This window comes from Eurypyga helias, unplaced genomic scaffold (assembly GCF_000690775.1).
Source record: "Eurypyga helias isolate BGI_N326 unplaced genomic scaffold, ASM69077v1 scaffold2703, whole genome shotgun sequence".
Lineage (NCBI taxonomy): Eukaryota > Metazoa > Chordata > Aves > Eurypygiformes > Eurypygidae > Eurypyga > Eurypyga helias.
In genome coordinates this window covers 34,411-49,210 of record NW_010242919.1, presented here as the reverse complement: position 1 = coordinate 49,210, position 14,800 = coordinate 34,411, and the positions used below count along the sequence as shown (strand labels likewise).

At 39.5% G+C, this 14,800-nt stretch overlaps 1 protein-coding gene across 1 annotated transcript in view; it reads left to right on the top strand.

Moving 5' to 3' along the window:
- Positions 1-14,800, top strand: part of LOC104507799 (probable phospholipid-transporting ATPase VB) — a 51,931-nt gene that overhangs the window by 22,247 nt on the left and 14,884 nt on the right. The window contains 7 exon segments of the mRNA XM_010149204.1: positions 1,678-1,809; positions 4,214-4,341; positions 5,455-5,707; positions 6,514-6,746; positions 11,704-11,877; positions 12,464-13,046; positions 13,569-13,675. Of these exon segments, the coding sequence (XP_010147506.1) occupies positions 1,678-1,809; positions 4,214-4,341; positions 5,455-5,707; positions 6,514-6,746; positions 11,704-11,877; positions 12,464-13,046; positions 13,569-13,675 (1,610 nt within the window).

The window sequence follows — 14,800 nt, the reverse complement described above, 5'->3', positions numbered from 1 at the left end:
TCCACAAGTAGAGAGACAAGGTTCCAGTGGGGTGGTAGGGGAGGTGCTGAGTTGCACAGCATATGAAACTGAGCATTAGAGGAGAACAAAGTCATTTATTCCTCTTATTTCTGATATTCTGTTACTTGCAAGGTGATATCTGTATTTCAGATGTGTCCTTTTCATGTTAGTCAGCTGAAGTGGAAGGGAATGATAGACCTGATATTGGAAATAAATCTCTTCCCATGTTCTTCCTGAAATAATCCATCAACATTTCCTTGAGTGTTTCCTGGGAGGGATTAGAGGGTTTTGTCTTGTTTTGGTTTCAACACAAAACACTCCATTAAGTTACATAAAATGAAAGTGAGGAATGAGATCCACAGGAACAGAAGTGCAGGCAGCAGCACCCTCCTCTTCTGTGTAGCTCGGTGGTTAGAGTACTTGTTCACCAAAGGAAAGACTTGAGTTTTGTTCTCAGTTCTACCCATATGGGAGTGAACATACATCTCCTCCTTCCCAAGCTGTACCCCGAATACCTGACTGTCAGGAACAAGTGGGTATGTACATACACATGAGTTGGAAAGGAAGGAGCATTGGTAGTATAAACTGCTCCCACTGACAGCGCCCGGTTGTGTAAATAATTACATATTCATTGGAACAGGAAACCATCGGTCCCAGCTCTTGGGTGAATGTCCTGAACATAAGGCTGGAGAGTAATTTTCTCTCTTGCTGTCTGCCTCCAATAATAACCTTTGATGTAAACCTGGAATGAATCCAGCAGGCATGAGTGAATCACACCTAACTTCCAGCTTTTGGTTCAAATCATCTTTCTAGAGTAAGACAAAAGACAGATTGGAAAACAGGCCCTCTCACACCAACATACAAATGAAAACTAAATAAAAGTCTGCAGGGTCTGTATTTTCAGGGAAAAGTACTGTAGAAAAAAAAAAAGAGACATAAAATATATTTAATATAGCAACAGATGGTATCCAGATATCTCAATTGTGGACCCAAATTTTAGATAATATTAATAGTATAGAAAAAGCAATTTCTGCTTATTGGCTTCTTACAGCACTCTTCTTTTTCCATTACAAATATACCAGCTCAATTCTAATTCAGTAAGTATTAAGGTTTGGAGGTTTTTTTATTTCTTGTCCTACTGTTTTGTTAGCACTTTACAACCACATAGCAAAAAACTAAATAACGTTAGTGTCTTTCACTGCTGGATCTGACATGCTGGATTTCATTTAAGTTAATACAAAAAATGTGTTTAGTGGATTTTAAAAAGCTGCTGAAAAATATTCAAATGTAGGTTTCAGGAACCTGTGTAGCACCTAATCAAGCTGCTTGTAAAATACAAAAATATAACATTTTGTTCTTTTTTCTCTTATTCTCAAGGAGATTTGGCTTTTGAATATAAACCTAGTGATCGTACTTTCCCAAAGACAGCAGATTCAGTAAAATGTATGTAACAGCTGAAATCTGTAATGTAATGGAGGTCTTTTGTAAACATCTAGATTTAGTCTCTGATATATTCTGCTATTCAGTCAAATGAGAAGTTGGGCAATAAAATCACCGAATGATACTAGAGTCAAACTAACATTAGTCATGATTTTGTGAAAGAAATACTTTTGGGAAAAAAACCACCAAACTACAAAATATTACATAAACATGATGATATCCATTTGTGTTTTGAAGGTCATGAAACTAAGGCCATGCTAAATAACAATGGTCCTCGGTACAAGCGCAGCAAGATAGAGCGACGGATGAATATGGATATTTTCTTATGTGTGGGCCTCCTATTCGTGATGTGTCTTGTTGGAGCTATAGGTATGAAGCACTGACAAAAATATTCTTCTGTTTCTTTGGTTTTTTTTCCTAAATGGTGGTTAAAATTGATTTTATAGACATGAGTGGGTTCAGATCTAGAGCTCAATGCTCTTGGGGTCTTTTGGTCTTTCCAATAGACAAGTTAAAATGGCAAATCTGAGCAATTCAGAGGGAAGAAAACTTAGCCACAGCTAAAAATATTTCAGATAAGCCCCATCTCTACTGTGATAAAACAGGTGTCAAGCAAGCAAGTGAAAGCCATTGGGTTAATGGATTATAGGAATCAGTACTTGCCAATTGAGATGTGCTTCCTGAGTGGATGTTTGTTCCATGTGTATAACAGCAAAATACAATGGTGTAGCTTTACCTGCATTTCAGTAACATCTTCCTCTAATACATTAGGAGTGGTGTTAGCCAGAGCTACCCAATTTACAGCCCATGAGCTGCACATGACTAATTCATCCAGTTTGCAGTCTCTGCAGCTACCTTCCTTTTCAAAACCCCCTTTACAGCAGGCTGTGATATGGATTCATTTCATAGGTAGGAATAGCCTGCATTTTTGTGGGGTCCTTGCAAATGAGCACACTTGAATTGAGCAACTGAGGTTGGCTACCTAGGGTTTACTAGACTGCTGATCTCAAAAACAACATCCTCACTGCAGGTAAGCACCTGCTTGCCTTCCAGCTCTGACTGCAGTCTGTCCCAGGCAGGTCAGGATTAACAGGAGCTCATAATCCTGAAGAAAAGGCCAAATCTGAAGGCCACTGACTTTGGAAGGGGTCACCGCTTTAAAGAGATAACAGAAGCTCTCATGAGCATTGTGTGTTCAAAGCCTCTTTTCCTTTTAATTGATTTTATCTCGGTGGGAACTTGTCTAGTGCTTCTGCTCTGATTTAGTTTTGTAGCAACAAAGTCAAATTGTGTGGCCTTGTCAAGTTTTCCTGAACCTGCCCGGGAGGGATGTGATATGACACACTGGCCAGTCATCAGTCTAATACCATCAGAAGTAAGGGCCATCCAAAAAAGATGAACAATTGCACTGACTTAATCACTTTTTTAATTTTACTGCTTCGTGTTGCAGTGGGCTTTTTTGGCACAGAAGTGGGATTTCAGTTTGACAACTGAGCTTTGTCTGCGAGAGACTTTATTTTCCTTCTTCCCTGGCTGCTGTCATGTAGATTTAGGGACTTGTCTTTGTCTGCTGTGTAGTGCCCCTTGAGGAATAAAGTCCTTTAATTTAAGGTTTAAAGTGGTCTCAGATGAAAAAATCAGCATTTAAAAAACAATCTATCTGCTCAAGTTAAAAAAAAAAGGTTCATAGTCTAAGAGAAACATGCAAAACCATAACAAGTCCGCTAGCTTTCATCCATTCAAAATGTCCCATATTTCTGTCATGAGTTCTTGCTTTGCAACCGTGTCTGAATGTAGGGTTCTAGGAAGACATGTCGCTGTTGGATTAGTTATCAGGAGTTTTCTTGCACACAGTGAAATATTGGGGTAGAAGTGGCTTGTAGAGCATACTTGTCCTTGCTCAGATGTGATTGTGGTCTCTAGCAGCCAGGAAGTATTGCTGAAATAATTTTAATTCCTTTGGCAGGATTTTAGTATGCAGGTGCTGCAAAAAAAGTTCTTGCTTTTGACTGCTGCTAATAGAAGTTTTGTCAGAGCTGGATATGCAAAGTGGACTAACAGGTTTTTGGCATCTGGAGCAATGATGCAATGAGAGAAACTGAACTGTTTGTCCTAGCTCTGTGAGAAGTTACTGATGCTGTAAATTTAGTAACATCTTCGAGTAAAATTTATTTCAGTAAGGGTAGTATGAAAGGTGGTCAAGTAACCATGATGGGTTATTTTGAGGTATGACAATTGAAGGGAATGTAAAAATGAGCTGCCCAGACTGAATTACAGGGGGTTTGTCAACTCTAAAAGACAGATTGAAACCAAGAATGGTCAGGCAGGATAAGAAAGATTTCAGTTTGTCTCTATAAACGTTATAAGGATTCTTTATGTTAGAAAGACAAATGGGAGTCTTCAGCACTGAGGATTTTTAAAGATATGTGGTAGAGACAGTCTTCCAGCAGCATGTCATAGAAGGAGGAAAGATCTGTGCAGAGCTAAGATTCTGGGGGGCCAGGGATGCCTGCTGAAGGAGAGGTGATTAAAAATATCCATGACCACTCACTTCTTACTACCATATCAATTACATATGCATGTGCTACAGAGCTCTGCATAGACTTTGCATTCTCCAGTAGGATTACAGCATTGCTTGGGCACTGTTGCTTTGGAAATGTTCTTTCTTCTTAATTACCGTATCAGTCCATATTTGAAAATTTCAGAAGCTTTTTCAATCACCTTACTGCTCAGCATATTTCAATATTGTGTATGATTTGTATGATTCCTACAGGGCACGGCATTTGGACAGGAAACTTCTCAGAGCATCCCCCTTATGATGTCCCAGATGAGAATGGCAATTTTCTGTCTCCAGCTCTTGCTGGTTTCTACATGTTCTTGACAATGATAATACTGTTGCAGGTAAAAGACAAATGTCTGTTTCCTCCAAGGAAGACGTTATTCAAAACTGAGTACAATCACTAAGGAACAATTAATATCAACTAATAGCTGTGCAGTACCTTCCTAATCCTATTTGAAAATATTGCTAGGAATGTTTCAAATCATCCAAGCGTGAAATAATGTATCTTCATTTTTGTTTTTTCTTTCTAACTGCAGATTTTTCTTTTTTGCTGTTGAAATCACACAAACATAGAAATAGAAAGAACATGTGTTATATCTTAAAATAACTCCAGAATCTCTAGCATATGCAATAAAGAGGATGTTTACATCCAAATGTCAGCTTTTTTTTTTTTTCTCTCTGCTTATGTCCAGAATTCCAAATAAGAATGCCACTTAATAACTTTTGCCAGTGGAGGAATAATAACTAGGTATGGTTCAGCTGGTTTAGGAAAGAAGCTAAATTAGAAGTAAGATGCTTGTATACCTCAATCTGATTAAGCCTAATTGGAGAGAACATTTTATGGAATTGGGGGAAAAAAAATAATATTTACTTTTCAGATTTCTTGGTGCAATTTCTGGGATTTAAGTGGACAGAATTTCTTTAATATAAATAAAATGTGAAGATAACTTTCAGAGCTGCTCAGAGAATGCTTGAGGGAGTATTATTCATTACTGAAACAGAATATTTGTGCATCTTAAGAATTCATCATTATTTTGGGGCAGGGAAGCTAGTGGGTGGGAAGTGTTGCATGCAAAGCAATAGCTTGTGAAACTTTTCTACACCGAGTTGGTCTGTGCTAGTGCATCCTTCCGGAGTTTCAGTAGGGTAAGATCAAGGATGGTCCTCAGTTCAGAAATTTGGTATTGTAAGAGCATCCTCTGAAAAACCCATCCTTGCATTTGATGTACTAGGATCTTTGTCTTAAATTTGTCACTTATTGTCCCTGTTTATCCATTGTTGTTGTGTGCAGGATTTTTTTTTTCATCCCCTGAACTACTTTTGTTCATCCTATTGTATGTCTCTGGGAAGAACTGTTTCTCTGGAAATTGTTAGTATACCTGTGCCAGGACAGTGCTGACAGAAAGCAATAAGACTTGTCTCACCCCTTACTGAGAATTTAATCTCTCTTTCAGGTTTTAATCCCCATTTCTCTTTATGTGTCTATTGAGTTAGTCAAGCTGGGGCAAGTCTTCTTAATTCACAATGACATTGACCTGTACGATGAAGAAGCAGATTTGCCCATACAGTGCCGCGCTCTAAATATTACTGAAGATCTTGGACAAATCCAGTATATCTTCTCAGACAAAACTGGGACACTAACAGAAAACAAAATGGTATTCCGACGCTGTACTGTTGACGGAATTGAGTTTTCACATCAGGAAAATGGTGAGAGACTGTTTTTTATACTTGCCTTTACCGCTCAGCAAGTAAATGTTACTAATTTAAATATTAATATTTAAACTTCCTGAGCCCTTGACTGAATGTAGAGCTCTGAGGGTTTGTGTCCATTTTGTAAAGGGACTCCTGTTAAGGAGATTTACAAAAGTGAAGGTGGTTTAAATGATTCAGAAGTCAGATGGGAAAGGTTTTCTGGTTCCCTCTGCAGGCATCTCCAGCTCTGCCCTGCATTCAGTACCCCCTCGAGAGTGCAAAGAGAACATTTTCTTTTTCATTTCTAAATGAATGCCAGCCAATCTTTTCTAAGCTCACATACTGAGATTAGTCAGTAATTAAACTCAGTGGGTTCAAAAGTAATTACAATAGTCTTCTGTGTGGTATGAAAGGTACAGCTAGACATTTTCTTGAGCTGACCCTAGCTGTCGTCCCTATCTGAAGTCTCTTGGCAGTTGGTGCTGTGAATCCGGCGGTTTGACTCAGGCCCATTCTTGGTCGCTACTTTCTTCTACACTACATAGTGTGATGGATTTTACCAAGCTGACAAGCAGCTGCCAAAAAGGTGTTTGTGCTTTGTGACTGAAAACATTAGCAAATTTGTGGATTATCATATTTCACTCTCCTGTTCCACTCAACTGCAAAACTGAAGTGGATAGTGAAGGTTTTCCTGGGGCTAGCTTTTGAGATGTTTTGGCTTTTGTTTAGTTTGTATTGTGTTTTTTAATGAATGAAGGAGTTCCTCCTGAGCAATGCAAAAAACAGAATAAGAGGTAAAGTTTCATTTTCTCTTTTTACAGCCAAGCGTCTAGAAACCCACAAAGAGTTGGATTTAGATGATGAGGACTTTGCAAAACTTCAACACTTCTCTCTTCCTCCCATGAATATTGAGAGACCAGCCACCTTTAAGAGGACCATGAGACCTTTAAGGAGGTGCCAGAGTGCTAGGGCTCACTTTCAGGGACATGCAAGGAACAGATCAGTCGGTCGTCGTGATAGCAACCAGTCTCAAGTAGCATTCAGCAGTACCATTGTGAGTATGAACAGGCTGAGCTAACACATTTAAGTTCTCCTTTCTGTTGCATTTTGTGATGGGAAGCCAATAGGTGGATAGGAGAAATCCAAGCCCTGGTGACACCAAGAGAGGGAAGGGAGAGACAAAGCACTGGGATCCTCACTTTAGAGTGTGCAGGTTGCATCCAGGGGGAGCTAGCTGAGTATTTGGGAATCTGAGTCCTTGTATCAAATTGGACCACAGCACCAGAGAGGGGGCACACAGGTGAGATTTTGTGATCGTTGCTTGATAGGAGGAGGAGACATAGAATCATAGAATCATAGAATGGTTTGGGTTGGAAGGGACCTTAAAGATCATCTAGTTCCAACCCCCCTGCCATGGGCAGGGACACCCTGCACTAACTAGCCCAGGTTGCTCAAAGCCACATCCAGCCTGGCCTTGAAGACAGCCAGGGATGGGGCATCCACAACATCTCTGGGCAACCTGTTCCAGTGCCTCACCACCCTCTCTGGGAAGAACTTCTTCCTGATGTCTAATCGAAACCTCCCCGTTTTCAATTTGTACCTGTTACCCCTTGTCCTGTCACTCCAGGCCCTTGTAAAAAGTCCTCTCCCAGCACCCTTGCAGGCCCCCTTCAGATACTGGAAGGTGCTATAAGGATTCCTTGGAGCCTCCTCTTCTCCAGGCTGAACAACCCAATTCTTGCAGCCTGAACTTGGGGTCCGAGCATTGCAGCTGTGGTTCATAACAGCAAGAGGAACTTTGCACAGAGTGGAATGAACTTTTTGTACTGCTCTGGTACACTAAAGTGCCAGGGAAAATGAAGTGGGATTCTGGCCTTGGATTGTGCATGAGAAGCTAGAGACATGAGTCTGGGGTCTGACTTTGCAGAAACAAGAGGCACGGGTCATCCTGGGAGATGATGGCTGAGAAGGGGGTATGGCTTTGAAGTCTGAGTTTGAAGATAGCTCAGAAAGCCACAAACTATTCTGCTACTAACACTGCAACATACCGTCTTTGTTAAAGTTTAGCCACCCCTGATCTGTGCATGCAAAATACCCAAGCTGCACTCTCTAGAACAGGTCTGGGAGTTTGTTAGTGTGTCAAAAGATAAATATTGTATTTTTCAAGTTAAAAAAAAATCTTCTCATAAAAGTAATTGAAATTAAGCTAAAAGGGCTTATGAGAATAAGGTCTTAAGCCCTTCCAGATGTTGAACTCCGCAAGATGCTGAAGAGCCTTGTCTTCTGTCAGTATCTTGATGGCCTCTTCCAACCTGGCGTACTGACTTGGAAGTACACGTTGTCTTCATTGCAATTCTAGGAAAATATTACACTCTGCTGAATTTTAGATCTGAAAGTTCCCAACATCTGACATAACCTAATTAAAGTCAGACTGTTCTTTTCTTCTTGACATTTTTTAACAGACTTTTCAGACAAAGCTTTTATGGACTCTAGGAGAAGTCGAACACTTTCAAAATTAGAATTCCAGTTAAAATTAAATGCATGGAAAACCCTTCCATATCTTGATTTTAAAAAATGTTATAAATACAGAATTCTCAGAACATTAAGAAAATAAAGTTGTTCCTCTTGGCAAAGCTTTTGTCTTGCTGACATTTTTTTTGGAGGATGTAATTTTAAAATAATTATAAGATCTTATTTGCCTTGTTCAGTTCCTTTGTCATATAGTAGATATTAGTCAGTATTCCTGTTCCTGGAATAAGTTGTCCTAGCATTTTTCAGCCCACTTCTCATGGGATGTTAAGAACCTCTCCATGGGTTCTTGAGAACCCACGGGTCAGACTTTTGAGAACCTCTTATGGGTCATGGCTTTTGAAGTGTGATAAAGGAATTTCTTGCCAGTATATTTCCCCAATTATGTTTTTTACTGCCAGGCTTCTGCCTTTTCTTCTATAAATAAATTGCCATATTGGGTTGTGGGTTTTCCCCCCTCCCCCCCACTATAAAAGCAATATCTGAGGAACTAGTACCAAACATCTCCTTTACAGAGGAAGATTAAGCTGCTGTCATGGAAATAACTAGCTGTAGCTGCTAAGTGGTGTCTACCTGGATAAATCATTTAACCTCTATGACAAATACAAAGATGTAGTAAAAATGGAGAAACTTAGACATTGCCCAGAGGCTGTCCTGTATGTTGATATCCTTCAAAAGATGCACAGCATGTTCTATCTTTACCAGCCAAGTCAATTCCCTTTTAATAATATGAGGATCATAAAATTTTCTGTCTCTCTGGTTCCTGCCCTTTGGAACTTATATCACCTTATCTGATACATTTGTACTTTGTTACAAATGTGGAGATACATCGTGAGCCTGAATGTATCTCAGTAGTCAAAGTTTCTTAAGAAAAATCCATCTTTGAACAATGTGTAAGTGAAGACAGAAAGATTGCAATTAAAAATTATTAATTTAAGGCTTGCAGAGCCCTTTTGGATGAATAGCTCTGCTAAAACAAAAGCAGTGAAGTATTCAGTGGAAGTCAGTGATTCACACACAATCCCCACTACGAAACTGTGAGACTAGGCTTCTTTAGATCAACAAAACACAAGAGACCAAAAAAAAAATATATATTTACATAATAAACTACATAAAGTCCAAAGGCCAGTAGTTGGCATTGTACAATTTGTTGCTGTTGGCTTTTTTCTTAATAAATATCAATTTTCCGAGGGTTGATGCATCAGCCACACGAAAACTATTCGTGAAGCCTGGTAGCCTCAGGTAATAGTAAAATTTAAGAACTCAGCACTGCTGAGAAAACAAAGTGGGTTTGGGGTAAGGGTTAGCACAGCATCTTCTGTGAGCACCTGCATGTCAGAACCGTTGCCAAGAAAAGCATTTTAAAGCAAGAGGTCCATTAACATAATAGTATCCCACAAAATGTAAAGAGTTTAATTGGAAATTAACTGTGCCAAACAAAAGATAATAATTTACAAATGTCAAATTTATATGTGAATAGTTTTTAAAGAAAAATTATCTATGCAGTTATCAGAATTTATTTACATGAATCAGCCTCACATGAATCAGTGATAAGCAGGTTGCATATGGTATTTTAAGTGCATTTGTACAGTGGTAATTGATTGTGCCTGCAAATCAGCATGTTTGAACTTTGTCTCAGTATTCTGAGCAGTCCTGCAATTAGGAAGCTCTGCAGCTACAGAACGTATTTCAGCCTGCCTGTTTGTGAGAGTGTTCTCCGCTAGACAAATTTTGATGTTTTGCTGAAATCCAAGAAGCTCTTACCAATTAGCGTGTTCATTTCAGTGTGTCTGTGAGATAGAGATGAGGATGATGGGTTTTTCGTTTGATAAAGTTAATTAAACTGGAGCCCGCAGATCATAAAAGAATCACAAAATAGCATTGCTTTTCTGGAGTAAAAGTAACACAGGTACAATGCAGAGCCTAATTCCTAGGTCCTACCCCTGGTTTTGTGCTCCTTCCAATGCTTTTGTCCATAGTCTTCACAGTCCATGGAATTTTGTGGAGCCTCCTTATACCAAATTTATGCAGTTTATCAGAAATCATGAATCCTATGTCCAGTTACAGCTTCCAAAAATTCAATGGCAAAGTCTATTAAGTGGGAAGGACCTTGACCAGGTCTTAGATAATTGAAAAGCAAATTCCTAGCTTATTGTCAGCAATCATCTCTCTTGCTACTCTTACTAAACATAAAGACATAAAGATGTACTTATTAACGGTTACACTTGGAAAATTAGAGACTGAACTGATGTGTTTGAACACAAATTCAAGCTGTAGTGCAATATTGTGAAAGGGTTTCTAAAGAATGACAGCTTTAAATATTCAGCCTCCGATTCCTTTTAAGAAACCTGAGAAGATAACTAAAAAAATCAAGCTTATCCTCAGTATGTATCAGTTTGCTAGAGAAAGGACTGCGTCTATACCTAAAACACTGAGCTAGAGGAACCAGAACCTCCTGCAGCAGAGAAGGTGCAAAACCTTGCTTCATCTTTGGATTTCAGTTGAGCTCTGTGCTGCAAACTGGGCAGTATTTAGAATTATTAGGATGATCTAAGAACCCCTATTCACCTTAACAAGCAGGACTTACAATGCCATATTCAGCTCAGCGTAACACAGCTGTGAAGGTGGTTGGTTGACTTTGTTGCCTATTTAGGGAACTTAAGAAAATTCTGCCAGCTTGAAGGATGAGAGGGTAATAGCTGAGATGAGCTAGAAAGCAGCTAAATCATTTTGGCAGTTCCTTAAAGAAGGCTTCCAAAAGTGTTGGCTCACAGAAAGGTGTCTCTTAAATATGGAAGCTCTTGTTAAATATGGCCCTGAATTAAATCCAAACCAGACTTTGCTAACATGAAATTTCCATTAAAAGTAATGCTCCCATAGCCCTATATCAGATTAAATTGTAGATAAGTGACATTGTTAAGTAGTTGGGCTTGCAAATTTACGTTTGCTTAGAAAAACAGTAACATTTCAGGAACAAATGAAGTATGTATGTATTTATTTATTTATTGTAAAAACTGAGGAAGAACAGTTTGACATAGCTTCTGTGCCTGCATTCAAAGCAAAATGACTCTGGAAACGAAAAGTGATACTGCTGTAACCAAGCCATGAGCACCATATATTCTCTGTTGAAATAACAATCAGGTCCCACACTGAAATGGGAGATCCCAAGTCCACTTCCATCTGGAATGACTTCAGCAGTCAGTAGTTTCAAAGTCGAAGGATAAAGTATAGATTATTCTTGATTTCTAGTAGATCTCATAAGAAATAACATTCTGAAATCATCTTCTATTTCAAGAGTTATCTAGTTACACAGCTTTAAGAAATTTATCTTTTTTCCTAGATGCTAAGTACAACAGGCATTTACCTTACATAACTCTAGGTGTAAATTCAATAAGAGGCAAGAAGAAGCTATCAAGTTGATAGTTCTTCCTCGAGGATAAGGGTAAATGGGAATAATCCTCATTAAGTAATTTCTATTCCAGGAAAAGGATGTGACTCCCGATAGCAGGCTGCTGAGGCGAGTGAGAGAAGCTGCGCTCCAGACTGAAAATCTTTCTCCTTTTATACATATGAGAACATCCCTCACAGACTTTTTTCTTGCCCTTGCCATCTGCAATACGGTCCTGGTCTCCACAGCTACCGAGCCAAGACAAAGGGTAATCTAACCTTAAGTATATGAAGAAAAATTATTATGCTTCCATTTAACAACATGAGCATTTAACAACACTGAGCAGTGTTCAGTGAAACCTGAAATGGTGAAAAATAGTTTGTTTGGTAGTTCTTCTCTAGTTCTTTTGCCTTTTGTGTAATATCTACTCCTTCCCTGCCTGTGTATATCTCTTCCTAACAGGACTTTTTGTGCTTGATGAATAGCTATGGCTATCACAGTATCTGTACTTTTTCTTTCTGATATTATATTATATATACTGTAAAATGTATGGTGAATATACTGAGTTTTCTCTGATCTCCCAGGCCGTTGCAAAACTACAAAGGGCTTGATTCCACCTCTGCTTCAGAGGCAGAGATACAAATCACCATGGAATTTGGATACCAACTCATCTATGACTCCTTTATTGAATTCTCCCACCACAAGGGGGTGGGGGTGGGGGGAATAAGAAAAAAGGTTGTTTTTCTAGTTGTCATCATTTAGATACAGAAAAAGATCTTGAGGTTTTGAAAAGTATCCTGTAGTTCACATTTATTTATTTTCTTTTTTAACCATAGGCTTTCTAATATTTCTAGGTCACAGTCCCACCACCAATAAAACCTTCAGGAATCACCTTGGAGAAGATTCATCAGATATTTCAACGGCTAAAATTAGCAAGCCTTAGTCAGTCCTTTTCATCATCTCAGTCTAGTTCAGACCTAGGTGCTAGCTTCAGCGCAAAGAACACCGAGGAGCACCTTGCTGCGTTGGACTGCTGTGACAATGACGATTGCTGCGCCAGCGGTAGGCGCGATGAGCTCCACGGCAAGGGCAGCACAGATATTGGTAGCACTTCCTTGGATGAGGTTTTTAAATCTGTGACTAACAGTTCTTTGCCAACAGACTTTTGTTATGAGGCTGAGAGCCCCGATGAGGCAGCGCTTGTCTATGCTGCCCAGGCATATAGTTTTACTTTAGTGTCCCGAACTCCTGAACAGGTGACTGTACGGTTGCCACAAGGCACGCTCCTGACTTTTGATATTCTCTACACTTTGGGATTTGACTCAGTACGAAAAAGGATGTCTGTAGTGGTGAGACACCCTCTGACCAAGGAGATTGTTGTCTATACGAAAGGAGCTGACTCAGTTATAATGGACTTGCTGGAAGACTCTGCCAAAGGTAATTAGCCAATGAAGTATTTCTGTTGTCTCCTATAAAGAAGGAAAAAAGTTTTCAGTACTCTTTTCTGCATGAAATATTATATCTAGACATTAGAAGTATAAAAAAAGAATAAGCTTTCTTTAGTGTTATCCTTGCAGATCAGAAATGAGGTATTTCTTTAACCTGAGTAATGCTTAGAATATGGAATGGGATAATTCAAATTCACTGATAGTGCTAAACCATGTGGATTTTGTACTCCACAATAATACTGTCACATGGCCCTGACCACTGTATTTCAGCTTGTTAGCAAGAGTGCTATAACATTAACAAACAAACAAAAACTAAGTAGCGTAATCCTAAAGGAAACAAGGATCTTTAGCAAACTTTCAGCTTATGCACAGCCAACACCTGAGCTTTTAAAGGAATTGTTGTTATACTGGAATCCAGTATTCTCTAACACTCACTATTTCTTAATCTTAGGCCATTAGGTCTGAAATGATCTGTGTTTAAAATATGGAATATTTTCCTTGTATTTCACAGCTGACATTAGTGTACAGAAGAAAATAAAAAGAATAAAAGAAAAAACTCAGAAACATCTGGACTATTATGCCCGTGAAGGCCTACGAACTCTGTGTATAGCTAAGAAGGTAGGAGGTCATTAGCCTAATACTGTTTATAGCTTTGCTCTGTACATGTCAATAGATTTATTAGAAAAATGCAATGGTTATAATTCCTTGTGCTTCAGAGAACAAGCTGGATAACGCCCATCTTTTTGTCCCTCTATTTGATTGCTCTGCAGTCTTTTTTTCTCTTTTTCCTCAGTTTGAGCAGATGATGGATTTTTGGTCAGCCTCAAAATATTAATTTCTGTTTCTGTTATGGTAACTGTAGCTGACCTTCTCCACAATTATTCCAAGCAAGAAAAAGAAGCCTGCAGAGCAGCCAACCTTTTTTCTGGTTTGCTTGGCATTCAGCTTTCAAAAGTCTTGCCCTCGGCCCGGGTTAGTACATCTCAGCCTGATACATTAATACAGAAGTTGCCTATGTGCAACAATTCAGTCATATTCAAACTCTGGAGAAATGTAGAGCAGCCTTCAGAAACTGTGTCTTCCAGTTCGAATCACAGTTAAGGGCTGTGTGATCAATAGTTTATCTAAGTTGTGTTTCTAAGCCTCAGCTGTAGGCCATTTATACAAATAGGAAGGCAGGTCTGTTACTCCCATTATTACTAGTTCTTGCGGTCTTCTACCTGAATTTGTGCAAAGCATTTGACACCGTTCCCCGTGACAGCCTTGTCTCAAAACTGGAGACATGGATTTGATGGATGGACCATGCAGCGGATAAGGAATTGGCTGGATGGTTGCACTCAGAGTTGTGGTCAACAGCTCGATGTCCAAGTAGAGACTAGTGATGAGCAGTATCCCTCAGGGGTCAGTACTGGGACCTTTGTTGACAACATGAACAGTGGGATTGAGTGCACCCTCAGCAAGGTTGCCAATGACACCAAGCTGTGTGGTGCGGTCAACACACTGGAGGGAAAGGATGCCATCCAGAGGGTTGACAAGTGCAGGGTCCTGAACATGGGTCAGGGCAATCCCAAGCACAAGGACAGGTTGGGTGGAGAATAGATGGAGAGCAGCCCTGAGGAGAAGGACTTGGGGGTACTGGTGGATGAAAAGCTGGATATGAGCCAGCAGTGTGCGCTGGCAGCCCAGAAAGCCAACCGTATCCTGGGCTGTATCCAGAGCAGTGTGGCCAGCATGTAAAGGGAG